Source organism: Tetrahymena thermophila, assembly GCF_000189635.1.
Source record: "Tetrahymena thermophila SB210 genomic scaffold scf_8254459, whole genome shotgun sequence".
Lineage (NCBI taxonomy): Eukaryota > Ciliophora > Oligohymenophorea > Hymenostomatida > Tetrahymenidae > Tetrahymena > Tetrahymena thermophila.
The window spans coordinates 393,542-412,342 of NW_002476236.1; the positions used below are offsets into that span (position 1 = coordinate 393,542).

The 18,801-nt window shown below is 20.9% G+C and overlaps 4 protein-coding genes across 4 annotated transcripts; 2 read left to right on the forward strand and 2 right to left on the reverse strand. All coding sequences in view use genetic code 6, as the record gives it.

The window, feature by feature from the left end:
- Window positions 1-1,278: 1,278 nt before the first annotated feature.
- On the forward strand, window positions 1,279-1,932 carry TTHERM_00530590 (synaptobrevin; the record flags this gene model as incomplete). The annotated part of the gene is made up of 1 exon (XM_001032764.2): window positions 1,279-1,932. The coding sequence occupies one exon, from the start codon at window positions 1,279-1,281 to the stop codon at window positions 1,930-1,932; it is 654 nt and encodes a 217-aa protein (XP_001032764.2).
- A 2,147-nt stretch (window positions 1,933-4,079) lies between these two features.
- TTHERM_00530600 (plant dual-specificity MAP kinase kinase family domain protein) lies at window positions 4,080-7,138 on the reverse strand (the record flags this gene model as incomplete). The annotated part of the gene is made up of 11 exons (XM_001032765.2): window positions 4,080-4,163; window positions 4,527-4,628; window positions 4,709-4,777; window positions 4,899-5,052; window positions 5,382-5,561; window positions 5,914-5,995; window positions 6,049-6,144; window positions 6,192-6,273; window positions 6,415-6,659; window positions 6,724-6,953; window positions 7,077-7,138. The coding sequence occupies 11 exons, from the start codon at window positions 7,136-7,138 to the stop codon at window positions 4,080-4,082; spliced, it is 1,386 nt and encodes a 461-aa protein (XP_001032765.2).
- Window positions 7,139-11,228: 4,090 nt separating this feature from the next.
- Window positions 11,229-12,653, forward strand: TTHERM_00530610 (hypothetical protein; the record flags this gene model as incomplete). The annotated part of the gene is made up of 1 exon (XM_001032766.1): window positions 11,229-12,653. One exon carries the CDS (start codon window positions 11,229-11,231, stop codon window positions 12,651-12,653), a length of 1,425 nt encoding a protein of 474 aa, XP_001032766.1.
- Window positions 12,654-16,148: 3,495 nt separating this feature from the next.
- On the reverse strand, window positions 16,149-17,764 carry TTHERM_00530620 (phosphatidylinositol 3- and 4-kinase family protein, putative; the record flags this gene model as incomplete). Its single annotated transcript, XM_001032767.3, has 2 exons — window positions 16,149-17,266; window positions 17,512-17,764. 2 exons carry the CDS (start codon window positions 17,762-17,764, stop codon window positions 16,149-16,151), a joined length of 1,371 nt encoding a protein of 456 aa, XP_001032767.1.
- Between the last annotated feature and the right edge of the window lie 1,037 nt (window positions 17,765-18,801).

The window sequence follows — 18,801 nt, forward strand, 5'->3', positions numbered from 1 at the left end:
TTTTTTTTAAAGCACATTAGTAATTAAAGCATACTTGTGTGTGTGTACTAATTACTTAAAAAAATTGCATTTTGAATATTAGTATTAATGTAAGATCCCTAAACATAATAATAATAAATAAATAAAGAAATAATAGTGAAAAAATTAGCAATCTAAGACAATTTAAGTATAGAATTTGTAATTCACAAATTTAAAATAAATCTTAAATAAAGGGTTCGACTACTTATTTATAATCTTTAGAAAAAGTAATAATTATTATGTAAAAATATGTAACTAGCATCTTTAAGCAGTATAGATAAATTCTAAAAATATAATAAATATTTTTAATTAATTTATTCATATCGAAACCATTCATTCATTTTGCTATTAAGTTAACTAAATTAATTTGATTTTTTTGATATTAGTTTTTTTAATGAAAATTAAAAACAAAAAAAAAGATCACATCTTTTTTTATAATCAAAATACTTAGCATTCAATTTTTAAATGTATCTAATAATGATAAAAAAATTTATAAATTTTAAATTTAATGTTACTGATAATTATTTAAGCATCTTAAGATCGGATCAACCACGTCATCAATTATCTTCCCATCATCACTTATTTTAGAAACTTACTTACATATTTTGGATTAAAATAACTAAATAACGTTCTAGTTTAATAAACAAAAAACTAATTTAAACCATGAAAATATTTGATTTTATGCAAATACAAATTCACACTCTTGAATATTATCAAATAAAGCTATATTTAAAGCAAAAAATCAAAACATTTTTATAATTTTTTTGATAAGCATAACTTAAAGTTGATGGAGTTAGCAAATTATTAAATATCATTATTCATTTATATCACTTATATTTAATCAAAACAACTGAGCAGATAAATATAATAGACAAAAGTTATAATGAATATAATTTATGATATTTTCTGAAATCATAAAGATTGAATTAATTTATTTATTTATTGATTTAATTTGCTATATGAATGATTGACTCTAATTTAAATGATTCAATAACAAGTGTTTGTAACAAAATAGGAACCTAACCAATTAGCAAACTCTTTTTTAATTAACTTCTTTATTTTAGGATATTTTGTTTTCACATCTAAGCAGTATTAAAAAACTTCAAAAATAACTAACAAAGCCAATCAAATACTAAAAGTTAAAATATTTTAGTTGCAAAAGAATTAATTTCATTTGTAGTTGTATTCAAAACTAACTGAAAAATTACACATACCTATTTTGAAATATATCTAAACAAACATTTTTATCATCAATAAAAAATGAATAATAACATAAAGTATGTAGCTATAGGAAATGCAATTAGCACTGAAATTGTTCTCTAAGAGACATTAGATCCTTCAAAAAAAGACAATTTTGAAAGGGAAGCAATTAATATTTTAAAAAAGGAAATAGGTACTCTTACCTCTCCAAGCTCTGTAAATAAAACACTCAAAAAAGATTCAACAAGCGGTATTATCTATTATCGCTCAACTTAAGACGGAGAAGTGATTTATTTTGTAATTGCAAAGCCTACATATTCTTACAATAGAATTTAAACTCTAATAGCAGAAATGGCTAAACTCAATTCTTAGAAAATGGATGAAAGAAAGCTCTCTAACTGCATTTACGATGTATTGAGATAATATGATGCTAATCCTTAAGAAAAAGACTCTCTATAAATAGCAAAACAAAATATTGATAGTTTGACAAATAATGTAAAAGAAAATGTAGAAAAGGTTATGAAAAATCAAGCCTAATTAGGAGACATAGAAACTAAATCTAGATCTCTCTCAGATACCTCTCGAATTTTAGTAAATTAATCTAAATAACTCGAATAGCAAATGAGAAACAGAAGACGTCGTATGTATATGATAATTGGATTTATACTCTTGCTATTTACTATAGCAATGATAGTTTTTTTTTCATCTGACTGAGAGAAATAAAAATGCCAATAATAAAAATAAATTGAGAACACCAAAATTTCAATTAAGTAGAATTAAAATTACGTTGAGTATAATGAAAATTATGGGCAATAACATTAATATTTAGTCAAAATAGCTAAAAAATTCAACTGAATTCAATTGAAATTCTACATAATAACATCAAAATCATTATTATCCTCTAACTTAAAACCTTAAATAAATAGGCTAAAAAACAAAATAAACTATATATGTCATTAAGTGTGTGTATATAAACAACTTAGAACCTTTATTTTTTATTTATTTTAAATAATTTTAGAGAAATACTAATATCTTATATAAATATATTTGATTTTAGTTGAGTCCTTCATCTCCAAAAATAAAAAATTTTAATTTATGAAAAAGTTTTAAGTCAAAAAAAAAGCAAAAGCTAAATTGGGTCTATAAGCTTACAGATAAGAACTTTAGTTTTTTTTTAGTAATAATTTATTGAATAATTTTTCCATCAATTGTAATTACATCAATATTTACAAGAAATAAAGAATCTATAAATATTCTTAAATTATTCTTTTTTATGCAGTTACCTATATAAAAGATAATAAATTTAATAAATAAAATATTATACAATTGAAGTGTGTAATTAAATTTTATTGGAGTAAGCTAGTGTTTCCTTTTTATTTAATTATTTATTTTGTTATTTGCTTATTTAGTTCGAATTGTTGTTCCTAAAATGCTAATTTACTCATATTTCATGTAATCTCATTAATTCTTCAAAAATTAAAAATATAGTAAACTAATTCCTATTTAAAATTTTGAAGTGTAATATATTATAAAAATTAAACTCGTACTCAGTTTATTTTGAATACCATCTCTCGATTTTAAATAAATCAGAACTAGCATCAAAAGTTAGCATAGTATTTATTGATAAACTTTAATTTTGTTTAATATCAGCCCTGAATCATTTTCAGAAAGCAATAATTTACTTCTCGAAAAAAAAAAAAAATTGAATAATTACAAGAAAAAGAATGTAAATACACCTGATAACTATTCTTAATTTAGTTGGTTCAAATTAATAAACTTTAAGGGATTGCTAATTTAAATGTAAATTTGCTTAAGTAGTATCAATGTTTTATAATTATTTTCAAGTAAGAATATATCCTAAACCATCAATTTTTTATTTGCTTATCTTACACAATAACTTTCAAAAAATACAGATTTATGATTAGGATTTTTATGTGATTACAAAATTTTTCCCCACCCTATATTTAAGAATTAGCACTACATTTAACAAGGACTAATATTTCTCAATATTCGTTGAATTATTCATTAATGAAATGAATAAATACTTTACACATAAATTCTAATTGGTTCCTAAAGTGTAAATTATTTCAATAAAACCAAATATTTAAATTATTCATATTAAATTTAATAACAAAATTCGTGTGAATAGGATAAACGATTGAAATATTTTCTATTGTTATTTAGATATTTATCAGAGCAGCAAGCAAATAGTTAATACTCTGAAAATGAGAAATACAAATATTTATCTATCTTTAAATTAAATTATTTGCTATTAGCAAAAACTCAACTTTCAAAAAATTAGCAATTAAGAATTCATAAAATCAAGCAAACATTTTTTCAGCTTTAAAGAGCAAAAAAAAAGATATCAATTTAAACAATATTATGTAGAGACTGCTTAAAACAAAATTCATTGTTGTTATTTAGCTTTTCTTCTAAATAGTTTTTTACATTTTTTTAAAAAAAATTAAAGCTAATTTTGCATCTCTAAATTACATTACATTTGCTTAATTTTACAGTACTTTAAACGCTAATGGCTAATTCTAAATTTTAATCATTAATACTTTTGATATTTTTGGTAGTATTTTTATTCTGTAAATTAATTAAGTATTTTTGAATTTAGTAAAATCAAGCTGATTTAATCACAAAACAATAAGTCCATTATCATTAATATTTAACAACGCTTTATGTATTTTTGTGTATGGAAATTAGCTTTAACTGATAGAACAATGTAAAATAATACACATATTATAAATATCTTAAAAATAATAATTTAATCATAAATTTGTCTAAATAAGATCAATTACTATTTCTCAATCACTTTCCTTAAAATAAATTTTGTCTTATATCATAATCTTCAAATATCAGTTTTGCTTCTTTTAAATCATGATGTTCTTCAAAAATGGCTGTATTTTTTCCAAAGACTACTAAAAACTATCAATGCTTCCCTAATTTTATTGATTTAATATAAATAATTAATATCTTTAAGTTGTATTTTTTATTTATATTTGATGACTCTGAAGAATATAAAAAATACAATTTATTAGCTCTATAAAATAATCTTTTTGTATTTTTGTTTTTTTTAGCAAAATCTTTCAGTGTAAGATTAAAATTTAAATGTACTATACAAGAAAACAAATTTATTAAAATTCGTTTATGTGATTATGGACTAAGAAATTGCTTAGAGTGATAAATAATTAAAAAAATCAACTTATTGATTACCCATACTGGTTTTTAAAATATAGTAAGCTTATTTTCTAAAAGAAAATATCAAATCCTTTATAATTTTTTATCAATTTTAAAATTATTACTTATTTCCTTATGAAATTTAGCAAGTAAAGTTATTCCTTAATTTTATAAATTTTGCATGACAAGCTGCACTCTTCTTTTTTGAATTTAAACCAGCATTTTAACTTTTAATTCATATAATAAAAATATATTTCAATATTCTTAAAAATATTTTTAAATATTGTTCTTAGTATATTATATTTACCTAATACTGTTGCTTTGGAAAAATATAAGATGTTTCTTTTGGTGTTAGTGCTTCAAATGCTTTTTTAAGCTGATTTATATTATTTTTAAATAAACATTCAAAAAAAGAAGATAAAAATAGAAATAATATTTTATAAAAAACCATTTAAACAAAACATAAAAATAAATTCTGTTAAAAATATATTTAATACTGTTTGATCAATCTCTTCTATTGGTTTATCAGAGGTTATTGGAGTATATTAGTAAGTGTTTTAGAGGTGCTTTTACTCATTTTTTCCTTTAACATCAAACATTTTATTTAAAATATTGCTGGTGAGTAACGACATGAGTTGGATTGGAGAAATTCTAGATAAATAAAATTTAAAAAATAATATAATGTTTGCTAAACTAACTGATTTTATTTTTTTCTATTTTTTCACAATTCAAGCAACAAATTTAAATTAATTGTTCAATTTCAAAAAAAAAATTACTTGAAAAACTTGGGGTAGGTTTATTTAAAAAAAATATTAACTGTTCAAAAGTAGTAATTACTGAATGCATATTTAAATTTTCAAGTTTCATTAGAAATCAAAAAATTTTTTATATAAATAAAAGTTACCTGAATTAGCAAATAAATATTTTTACTAATTTTTGCAGACAAAATGAAATAATTTAATTAAAAACAAAATGATTACTATTTCGTAATTAATTATGTAGGATGTTAATCCTAGATAATACCATCTAAATCACTCTCACAGTTCTGAAGCTCCGAGCTTCCAGAACTTATCGACAACTCTCTTTGATATTAGCTAGTTTATTTGATTTCTTCCTTCTCCTCTAATTATAATTCTTCCATTTCTTCTTTAGACATTTTTCTAAATTACAAAATATCAAATCATTATATAATTATAACAAATTTATAATTTTAAATATAAATATTTTAAAATATTAACTATTCAGGTCATATTCTCATATTTTTCAAGATACAACTCAAAAATTAAATTAATACTTTTTATAGAAACATTTTTTTATTTTTTGAATTTAAAATCTTTAAAATTTTTTTAATTTAATAAAACGAGTTATTTTGGGGATAAAACTAAATAGTGAAGCAACATTTCTTTTCGTAAAATATTTTTTTAAATCTTCAAAAATTATAAAAAGGTATTAAAAAATTATAATTTTTTTGTTTTGATTAAAATATTGTTAATGTAAAAAAACTTCTAATACTCTAAATACCAAGGATGTTTCTTAATCTGTTCCAGTGTAAATCTCTTTTTAGGATTTGAGTTTAAGATGTTCTTAATTAAATCTTTTATTTAAATATCTTTTATCATTACTATTATAAATCTTAAATATATATACCTTTTAGATTTTTAGAAAACGTTTTTGGCATAGTGTATTCAACAGAAACAATTTTTTCAAGAAGTTTTGCAACATTTTCATCTTCAAAAGGTAATCCTATGATCATTAAAATATTTATGAGTATTCAAAAATAATAATATTACTTCCTGAAATAGTAAAGAATAGGATAACTCCTAAAGACCAAATATCTGCCATATGTCCATCGTAACCCATATTTTATATTACCTATTATTTTTATAGATACAAAGAAATATTTTTTTTGAATTAGTGATGGCATATTTTATTTATTAATGTGGAAATTATTTTAATAGAATTTATAAAATAAATTAATTTTTTATAACTTGAAATATAATAAAAAAATATTACTTCTGGAGCTAAATAATTAATTGTTCCACAAGTTGTGTGCAACAAATTTTATATTTGATTAGGATCTTAATATAAGGAAGATAAACCAAAATCTGAAACTTTTATGCATCCGTGCTGATCTAAAAGAATATTTTCTGGCTTTAAATCTCGATGCGCTATATTTTTCTTTTTGCAATAGTGGATAGCTTTTATTATTTATCTAAAATACTTTCTCATTTCATCTTCACTGATTTGTCCTCTATCCTCTATTAAAATGATTTGAAAAATATATAATTTCACTTTTTTATACATTAAATGCTAAATAAATACTTATCAAATCCCATAACTCTCCTCCTCTTATATATTCTAATACTAAATAAATTTTTGTTCTTGATGCTAAGACTTCTACTAGTTTTACAATATTTTGATGATCTGCCATCATTAAAATTGAAATTTCTTTTTTTAAGCTTTCAATTGAATCATCTCTTTGTACTTTATCTTTATCAATAATCTTCATTGCAAATTGCTATTTAGTTGTTGAATGTGTAACCTCTCTAACGCTTTACAATAAATATAAAAAACAATTATATTCTCTACTAAAAATAAATTACTAATCTTATAATATTATAATTTATTTTATAAATGAAGTTAATTTAGTCTATCAGATAGAAATAATCATTTACATAGCAAAAGATCCTTAACCCAAGATCTACCCTAATTCGTACATACCTACTTTTTTAGTCATCTTTACTAATTTGAATTTAGTTTTTATTTTTATAAATGGTATATTTATTTTGTTAATCTATAATTCTAATAAGCTAAAAATTATTAAAAAATCTTAAAATAAACACTGATTTATTTTTGATATGAATATTAGCGTTATTAATTCAATAATAAATAAGTAAAATTAATAGAATTAAGTAGTCATTATAAATTTTTGCAAATAAAAAAATAAATGTTTGTTACTTTGTAATATAGAAATAGTTTTATTAAAATTTATTAACATTTTTTGAATATTTCAAATATTTATTTATTTTTTAAGAATTGATTCATATAATACTTGATGAAAACATCTTACAGCATCTGAAATAGTAAAAATATTTATTTCTTTCTTAATTTGTATAATTTATGTAAAATTTGTCTTATATGTTTACCTTTTTTTACCTCAATTTAAAAAAATATAATTAAAATTTTAAAGTAATAAAATTATTTATAATCCCATAAATATATATTAGCATATTTTAGCAAGTGATATTTGGAAAAACTATAAAATAGGAAGAATAAATAAAAAGTTAATCTAAATTTAAAAAATTTAATAATTTATAAAAAGGAAATAATGTACTAAATTAAAAATTATGAAGATAATTGAAAATCATTATTTTATTTTAGTGATATTTATAAAAACGTTTTAAAATCATTAGAATAAGTTAAAATAAATAATTTTTTTTTATTAAAACAAAATATATAAAAATTAAATAAAAAATGGAAGAATAGACTTTTTAAATAGATATCAAAAATTAAAAAATAAAATAGAATTGTAAATATAAATATATTATAATCATATTAATTCTAAATTATAAACTTATAAATAAAACTTAAGGCTACTACTACTTTGGTGTGGAATTTATAGCTTTTTAAATAAAGTTATTTATTAAAAAATTTTGTTTAATTTTTATTTTAATTTTAGTAATCAGAAAATAAAAATGGCATACCTAATTTTGTTTTTAATATATTAAAAGATTTAAAATCTACATTATTGCGCTCGAAATTGATAAATTTGGGTAAATTCTTATTATTATAAGTGAAATATGAATTACAATATCAACAAAAAAGTGAAAATTGGTTTTTAATTTTTCTAAAATATCAGAAATAAATTAAATTCAAGAGTAATAAATTGACTAGAGGAGGTTTTTACAAAATATTAAAATATTTGGTCTATTTTGATATTTTTTAAAAATATTATTTGAATGAAAAATAAAAACAAAGTTTTTTTCAACCACCTTTTAAGAATAAAAGATAAATTTTTTTATATTTAGGATTTTATTTAAAAATTTATAAATTTTTGATAATAATGTTAATAAACTTATTTTATGAAGTTATTTTTCAAAAAATATGTTACAAATTCTGCTTTTATTAATTTTGAGTTGAAATAAATAATTTTAGTTATCTGAGGTAGTTTTAGATAAAATTAACTACTTTATTTTATCATATTTAGACATTCATTAGTTAAATATTTTGTGGAAGCTATTAGATTTATTCAATAATGTTTCTTTTTCTATCAAAAAAGTGTAATTAAAATAAATTCATTTATAAATGTTTATTAAGTCATTTATGAGGTGTCAAAAATGTTAAATTAGATTTTTGATTTTCTTACATCTAAATTTAGTTCAATTAAATTGTTTGATTACATAATATTTAAAAATTAATAATAAGAATTTCATTTTCCAAATTAAGATTATTAAAAAATGTAAAATCTTTGATTTAGAAATTCGAATTGAAAACCATACATTATTAATTAATTGATGGTTGATAATAAAGTTAAGCTCAAGAAAGTTTTGATCATTACATCAAATTAATTACATTTCTAATATTACATTTAAGACGTTTTACATTTTTTTTCAATAAAATGGGTATCCTCAAAAAATTTTGAATATCTTTATGCTTAGAATTTTTTGGGTGTTTTCTCCTGCAAGAGTGAAATGATAGGTTCACATTTTAAACTTTGTATTTTGTAAAAAGTTTTAACTACTGAGAGTAAACTGATACTTATAATTTTAATTGCATTAATGTAAGCAATAATCAAAAATATTTGATGAAACAAAATTTGTATAGCAAACTTGAATTTATCAGAAATATATCTTAACTAAAAATACTTGGTTAAAAATAAACATGCTAAATGCAAATTATTAGCTTTTTAAATTAATGAAATTTGATCATAAGTCCATCAAAATTATAAAAAATAGGGTGAACAAAGAGCGCTAATTACCACTAATAAAATTTGTATAAAATAATTTTAGAGATTTACAAAAGTTGTTTAAATGAAAAAGAAAAAATAAATATTTGTCTAATTCGCATTTTAAAAAATGTAATTTTATTATTTTCAAAAATTGAATGATTAAATAGTTATTTTTGTAACAAAATCTAGCTCGCATTAAGCTATCAGCATGACGCATATGAATACAAGATTAATTTATAAAAAAGAATATCTTGATTGATTAGATCAAAGATGTCTAAAATATAATCTACTGTTTAAGCTTTTTTAAATTAAGAATAGTATTATATTTTTTAAATTTTAAGCTTACAAATTTTCTATAACTAGAGACCAAAAAAAATAAGAAGCGAGCTTAATTAATTTCAAAATTTATTAGTGGTTAATAATAAAGTGTAACACTTATAGATAAAATAGCACAATTATTCAGTTTGTTATTTAGAGAAAGAAAGATTGTAAATATAGTTAGGGTGATGATATTTATTATAAATGACGTTAGGAATAGTCATGAAGAGATAAAAATTAAAAAAATAATTAAAATAAAAAGAATAGTGCTAGATTAATTTACTGGAAATTGATCTAAGATAAATCAAAATTAATAATTTATAACTTTTTAGTTCAATATAATTTCTTTGAAAGATGATTGAAAATTAATAAAGAATCATCTGTAAAAATAGAAGTATATTTAATTATTATATAGAAAGGACTTAAATTAAAAATTTGTGGGTAAATTAGCCTAATTCAAATAGCTTGCGCACTATCTTCTGATTAAAGCTGTTCAAATTTTCTGATTTGAAATATAACTAATTGAAAAGTGGAGTGTAAAACTCCGCTGTATCGAGTAACTTTAATTTCTTCATTAATTTTTTATTTGTTTAAAAGAATAAGATATTTAAATACAATAAGATAAACAAAATATAATGGAATGAGAGTAAAATGGCACTTGGTACAGCATTATACTTCACAAAAACATATTATAACTTAATAAATATATAAAAAATATTTTTTATTTTGTTTTTTTCAAAGAGGGTATCAATAATTGCTCCAAAAAGTAAGAAATATTGAAAGCAATTCTAATTTATTCAAAAATACTTAAAGTTAAAAGAAAAGAAAAAATGCATTAAAGAGATTTAACATTTTTGTAATTAATATTTTTCGTTTCAATTTATTTTTTACATGAATATTTTGTTAATAAATAGTTTCATTTAGTAATTGATGAATAACATATATTGCGAATTTTTTTAGATGCAATGTAACCATATTTATAGAAGTCGTAAATCTAAATAAATTCTTTAAATTAAGCCAAACAAATATATTAGCAAATTCTAGCATCAATATACCAATTTAACACTAAATTAGTTCAAAAGAACTTAGGATTAGTATTTTTTACATATTTATTATCTGTACTAATATTTTTATAAAATAACTCAAATTACACTCGATATTTCTCATATTTACTCATAGATTTAATTTTAGTACTTTTGAGAAAATGCACAGTCTGTCCGTCTGTCCATACGACAGGCTAGTAAAAAAAAATTTTATATTTTATTAATCTAGCATTTAATGAAAAAACTTATGATTAAGAGGTGAAATAGCTATATTTACAGTAGCATATTAAATTAGAAAAATAATCAACAATTAATCAGCCATTTAAAATTAATATTTAAATAGAATTGTTTATACGAATGTTTTTTATTTCAGAAATTTAATTTTAAGGAAAAGATTACAATAAATTGATTAAAAATAAAGTAAATCAGGAATATTATCATAAAATAAAGTACCCTTTATTTATTTACAATTGAAAGTTTAGAAACAATCAACCTTCTACATTTTAAACCGAATTTGAATGAATAGCAGTATTAAAATGACATTCAAGCCTTTTGAATACCAACTTATATAAAAGAAACCATCTTCTAAAGATAGTTTTACAAATTTAAGTAAGAAAATAAACAAAGCAAAAAAATCTAAGAAAATTTGTAAAGAATCTTCCCAAAAAAATTGCTAAAGAGATGAAGCAGAATTATATGTGCTTTAAGGAAATGTAGTAATTGATATTAATACACTATTTTAAAAGACTAACTAGCTAAATTAGCTAGTATATGAAAGCTAATATGATGGTTAGCTATTATATAATAATTCTTCAAAGAAGACAGAAAGAATTCAAAGCCCAAAAATTTAAAATACAGCATCTTATTTTTTTTATCAGAACATGTAAAATTATGGAGGTATAATTTCCGCCGTTGAATATTTCAAGAGATCTGATACTTTAGAAGTTATGTATGACTCCATGGTTGAAGGCTTTTATTTAAACTAATTCCAAGCTGTAATTAGTAATCTTTAAGAATACTGTTAGAAATCCTCTTAGTTTAGCAATAACTCTTAGATGGCTGCACTTTAATCACAGTTGATAAAATATTAAGAAATTATTTCCTAAAATTAGTCCGTAAACGACAACGATGCTGCAGTCAGAAATTAATTGTTTGATGTGAGTATGAAAATAGCTCATCAGTATCTCATCGAAATAAACGGCAAGTAAGGTTAAATAGACTTAAACTATTTTCCCTAATTTCATAACTATAAAACCAGCCTAAGTTCATTTGATACTGAAAAAGCTCATAATAATTAACTCTTCTTCTATAATGGTCTAAAAAGAACTGAGTATGGCTACAGTATAGATAGAAAGGGCCTAAATAAAAACTTAATTGACCTGCTTAATATCGGGGAAGAAGTATTACAGCAAGTTATTTTAAGGAAGGGCTTCATAAATTTCTTGACTGCAGACTCAAACTTAAAACTGCTTTAATTTGATTTAGAATCAAGAATTATCCTTTCCCAGTAGTTTGCAAGTAAAACATGTGACTTATCTTCTATAAAAGGTCGTCGCATATCAGCAGAAATAATTACTTTGGACTTAATGTATATTCCATGCGAAATAGTAGTTGACTTAATTTAAATTTCGTTTGGAAATGAAAGCTGGTCACAAAATTACTTGATGCTCTTTTATATAGAAATTAGTGAAAGCGAGTAATAAAGAATTAAATGCTTGCGTGAATAATCAAGCAGCTTAAAAAATATTTCTTAATAACAGCAGTAGCAACAACATTAATAATAACAATCAATACATATGCATTTTTAAAATTGTTTGGAAGGTATTAATACAGATATTTTATATGACTAAGGATATTCGAACTTATCAGAAACTTTTATTAACAATTTTTATCCTGACCAAAGCTATTAATCTTCCTTTAGTTCAATCAATGGGCCTAATTGATTATTTATTGTCCATCACTAACAAACATCATTCTTCTATTAAAATTAATTAACTAAATTAAAAAATGTAATTATAGCCAAGCTGAATTAGTTAGTCTTCACAATATATCTTAGACTAATACTAGACAAAAGTATCAATCTTAATCAAATCAATTAAATTCTTAGATAAAGAAGCAATATTTCTTTGAAATTAAATATGAGTTACTATAATTTTAATCTTCTTCCTCTCATATTGAAAAATTAAAAAGAAAACAAGCTATTATTAACAAAAATTCATTTTCAATAAATTCCTTTTTGAAGCTTCATAACAACTCAAAACAAGTATTTATTGTTAGTTTCAAAAAGAAAAAATGTCTTTCGAGACATGTCTAAAACAACAAAAAATGCCTATTATAAATCATTTTTCATCAAAAAGATAGACATATATTGCCTCGTCATATGTTTTGCGGAATTTTCAAAAATTTTGATTTATAAAAAACACAACATATATAATTAAATATCAAATACCTTTAAAGTTATTTATAAAAAATTTATTTTATTTATTTACCTCTATAAAAAATATATAATTTTATAAAATTACTCTCAATGCTAAATTTATAATTTATAAGACCTGAACAGTTTTTTAATGCATTCATAATTCATATATATTCAATAAAAAGCATATATAGTTCATTTTATTAAAAAATAAATAAATAGATAGATAGATAGATAAATCTATACATCCATACATACATCTATCCATCCAAACACTTTATGACAAAAATATTTCATGTCCCATTTAGTTAAAAAAGCAATAATTTCAAACTAACTTTGTTTGCTATCTGAAAAAAGATAAATTCTATTATGTTTATTATCAAAACTCAGATAGCGAATAAAATTAAACTTCATTGTTTGTGATATTTTGAAAGCAAATATTTTTTTCTTCAAAAATATACTCAAGAAAATAAAAAAAACTGTTTAATTTTTAGTTATATATAACATTGTTCAGAATTTTGCAAAGCAAGTACCAAAAATCAAATACTTTATGATGTATTTTTAAATTTTTATGATTAAAATTTATCAATCAATTGCTCATAATATAAATATTGTAATAAATATATTACAAAAATTTCAGTATTTTTAAGTTATCTATAGTTTATCTAAGCTTAACGTTGGCATATTATTTAAAAAATTATAAAATTTTAGTTATTAAATAAATTTGTTCTATGATATTAAAGTTAAAAAAGAATGCTGTTTCTAAAGATAAAAAGTTTACATCTAATTCCGTTAAATTTTGTTGCTGATTATTTTTACTTGTTTGAAAGATAACATTAGAAAAGTATTCTCTTTTTTGATTTTTTAGATGAAAAACAATTTGAAAATAACATATTTAGACGATAGTTAGATAGACAGATAGACAGATAGACTGATAGATAGAAAGATATTTAGATAAAAGTAAAATATATCTTTAGACTAGATCTTTGAAATTTAAAAAAATAAGGGATACATTTAAAATTCAATTTAAAATAGTAACAAAACACCAACATATTATTCATTTTAGAATACAGATTACTTATTCATTTTATCTATTTATTGAGTTTTTCTTCTAGTTTAGTCAATTTTTGTTTATTTTTAAATAATATGGTAAATTTTTGCTAGATATTTAAAGAAGCAAAAGCTGAATTACAACTTAATTTTTTGAAAAATATTATAGATAATGCTTTATTTCCAACTTAAAAACTTAATCACTATTTTTAAAAAAGGCATTTTCGTATACCTTATGCTCTATTTTTTCATTTTTACTAATATAAGAAATTAAAATTTTTGTCTGAATTCTATATTTTATAACCTATGATAACCTCTTCGGTTCAATTTATTACTTGTTAAGTAAATTAATTATTGAAAAAATGCTTATGTATACAAAAAATCAATCATTTGCATAGGAATTTAAAATTATTTGTTAGGAAAAAAATTGCTTTTTAATAGAAAATATAGCAACAAATTATAAAAGTATAATTTTTTATGGCTCTTTATATTTATAACTAAATGATACTCATCAAAAATATACTAATTTGTATTTTAAATATGTGATTATGATTGTATTAGTACATTTTTGTATATTTTCATAAGTCATTTTAGATTTTAATAAAATTAACTTAATATTTTTAACAAAATGATTTATTGCCATTTCATATTGTTAACTATATTTGTAAGTAACTTTGATTAAGGTATATATTTGAACAAATTTAGGCTTTGGTTAAATTATTTTGTAAATTAGAAAAAAATATACTATATTATTTTTAGTTATTGAAAGCGATTATTAATTTTAATTACAATCTATTATTTTGATTATTAAAATTTTTTCTTTCTTCCTCTTCTTATTTACACCTGATACAATCAATTTTTACTTTAAAAAAAACTCCGCAATCAATAATTTTAAAATAAAAATGATTGATGTAAAAGCATATTACAAACCTAATTTAGAATATTTTAAATCGTAATAGGATAAATTTTTTACCTCCAGAATTATGATATTAAGCATTACTAAATACACACATTTATAATCTAATAAATATTGATACCAATCAATTCTTTTTTCATTACATAAATGAATCAGGCTGGTTTTAAATTTATTAAAAAAAAATCAGAGTTAATAGAAACAAATTTTACTACTAAAAAAACTTATCCTTTATTCTTACATAATTATTAATTGATAATCTACTTGACTGATATTAAAAGCTGATCGCTTGTTTTCAAAATTTTCTATTTCAACAATTTTTTTTTTGAGTTAATTTAATTATTTTTTTCACTTTGTTTCTATTACTTATTAGTAATATCCTCAATAGAAGCATAAATTAATTCATTAAAATCAAATTCTCCTCCATAAAAAATAAAACAATTTTATTACGAAATACATTTTTAAAATTTATTGTGGTAACAATTTTGTATTAACAATGCATTATCATCAATAATGTTTTTTAAGGTAACATTTTATTATTTATTACTAATAATTATTTACTAGCTAGTATAAACTGCTTTTAAATTATTAAAAGAACCAATATTTTTTATAAATATATGCGTATATTTTGCTAATAATTATAGCTTTTTAATTAGCTAATGCATTTTTGAAATATAAAAATATTTTATAAATCAACAAACACTAAATATAATTTTTTTAAATAAATTAATTTAATATTTTGTTTTTTTATTTTTAGATTGATTTTCAAACAAGTTTAGATTCTAAAAATAGTTAATTAATTTTATGTACTAATTCAATCAATACTCCAAATTTATAAATTAGATCTAAAAAAATAAGCTTCTGCTGTTAATTATTAAATTTAAAAATAATTAAAAGTGTTAAAAATATTTAATTATTTGTAAAAACGTTTAGTTTTTAAAATAAAGTTATTTTAAACAAATATATAAATAAAAAGTTAATTTTTATCAAAAATAGTTATTTATGCATGCAGTAAGTAAAATATTTTATTTTAATTGAACATAAATTCATTCAGCTTTTTCACTTTTTTTGTTTAGTTTATTCTAAATCTTCACAGATAACTGATGAAGATGTAAAACCTGCACTGATATTCAATACATTTTATTTTTTAAATGTTGAAATCATAATTGGATGCTCGCTAAATGAACGTTTCTTGTTACCTAATTATCCATAATCATTTTCACCCCATTCTGTAACAACTCCTGCACTTAGCAAGGCAATACAGTGGTGATTACCGCAACTAATTTTATTAATTCTTACATTTTCTTTTTGTCCACTTGGGTTTTTGACTTAGAAGTTTGAGAGACCTTCGATCTTAACAACATCAGAAAGATGACGAAGGAATCCTGCACCTAATTCACCCTTGTTATTATGTCCACATGAAAATACCTCAGTCTCTCCACTGTGCTTATTTTGAGTGACTATAACAGTGTGCTCTTCACCTGCTGCTACATCAGTAACTAAGCTGAAATCAAGCATTTTTTATATCTTTAAAGGTGTAAAAATACTTATAATTGGTTCTTCAGCTCTAGAGAATTATTCTTCTTAGCTCAATTACATATTGGAGTTTGAACCCCATCCATATAATTAACCTTCTTCAGTTATTGCAAGTGAATGATTGGAACCACAGCATATTTTTTTAATACGTGCATTCAAAGATTCTATTTTTCTTGGATTTTTAACTCTACGTTCATAGAAAGGAGGAGCAGTAGAACGACTCATAGACCCTAAACCACATTATCCATAAGTATCATCTCCCATAGAAAATACTTCTCCCTATTGAGTGAGTGCTAAGAAGTGATCAACTCCTGTAGAAATTTATTAGATATTTGGTGGAAGACTCTTAACTTGACGCATTGAGTTAGGATCAATTTATGTTCCAACTACTCTATTTCTATCGTCTACTTTTTTTTAAATAGTCCATTAATAAACTTCTCCTTTGTCATTAAGAGCCCATACAAATCCTGTAGTAAATGAAACCTAAATATAATTGTTATTTTTCTTATCTAATTGAATTATGTCATTTCTGTAATTGTCTGTTTCTTAATTTTAATAGTTTGCTTCGAGAGTAGGTTTGTTCCAAGCATAAATATATCCATTAATATCAATACCGGCTTCATTATGTTCTCCAAAAATTACTAATAAAATTTTAAAAGAAATATTTTATTTAAAACTTTATTTATAATCTGCTTTAGCATTAAAATATAAATTTGTATGTTTAGGCTATCTTTTAATTTAGTAAAAACAAAACACTGTATTTTTTATACAACAACTTTTGTTGTTGACTTTCAAAATTCAATCAGTAGCATAAAATCTTTATAAATTCCATTTACTTTAAAATTTTTAACAAAATAAATAAACGAATACAATTTAAAATTATTACTTTCCTTCATATTTTTATTTTCCTTTCCTTGGAATGTTTTAATAAGCTTAGGTTCGAAGTTTTTGTATTATAACAAAGCATCTGGCCTTGCTTAATAAATACCATTACCCCAAATATATGTTTTTGTAGGAAGACTTTAGTCTGATTTCTTTTTATTATTCAATAAATTCTATGCAGGATTTTCATTAGAGAGGAAAATGGTTGCTACTAATGAAACACCTAAATTTCTGCTTGAAAATAACTTTTTATACATGCTAAAATATGTCTTTGTAGGATAATCTTTAGGAGAACTTTTTAAAGTAAATTTAGATTTATTAATTATTTGTTTATTTTTACTTTTATTATTTTATTGATAGAATTAGATACAATTATAACAAAAATAAATTCTTATATTTTCTTTAATTATCAAAAACTAACTTCAAATAAATGTTAGTATGTTTGTTTGTTTTCTTTCTTTCTTTCTTGCTTTTTTCTGCTAAGATTAACATTTGTATCTTTATGCATTAAATCTAATTATAAATGTTAATTTTCAAAATGAATATCTTAACTTAAAATGGAATTATCTAGAAGTAGCCTTGCAATGTTAATTTTTTCATTAATTTAATGAATGGTAAATTGTTTATCGTTTAAAAATTATTTTTTTAATAAAATAAGCTTTTTCATTATATAAATATCAAATTATTTTAATTTAAAACCAAAAAATAAATTTTTAAGTCAATTAAATTTAAGTAAAATTAAATAAATTTGAATTTATTAAATTTAAAAATTATTCTTTGATGAAGTTATACCAATTTATAATTTTAAAATGAAGATTAAAGATAAATATTTAAAACTAAATAAAAATTGCAAATATTTTTAAATAATAAATCTAAAATGCAAACATCATTAATAAATAAACTTTAACACTATTTTAAATATCTTAAACGACACTTTCAATCTATTAAAAAAAAAATTAATAGCTATTATGTACAAATTAAAATAGATTGACATTTAATTTAATTTGAATATATTTATGACTAGTATTCATATTTAAATTATTAATTAATTCATTTTATAAAAATTTTGATTAGAATTTGAAATAAAATTAAATTAATAAGTCTTTCTATATTTATATAAAAATTTATTCTGGATTATTAAATATAATTATATTAAGTTTTTAATAAATAATATTTTATATCCTTTTATATCTTCGTAATTTCTATTATATATTTAAAGTATTTGATTTAAATTATTTAAAAATTCAAAATAAAATAAAAATAACCTAATTTAAATAGTAAATAATGCATTCTC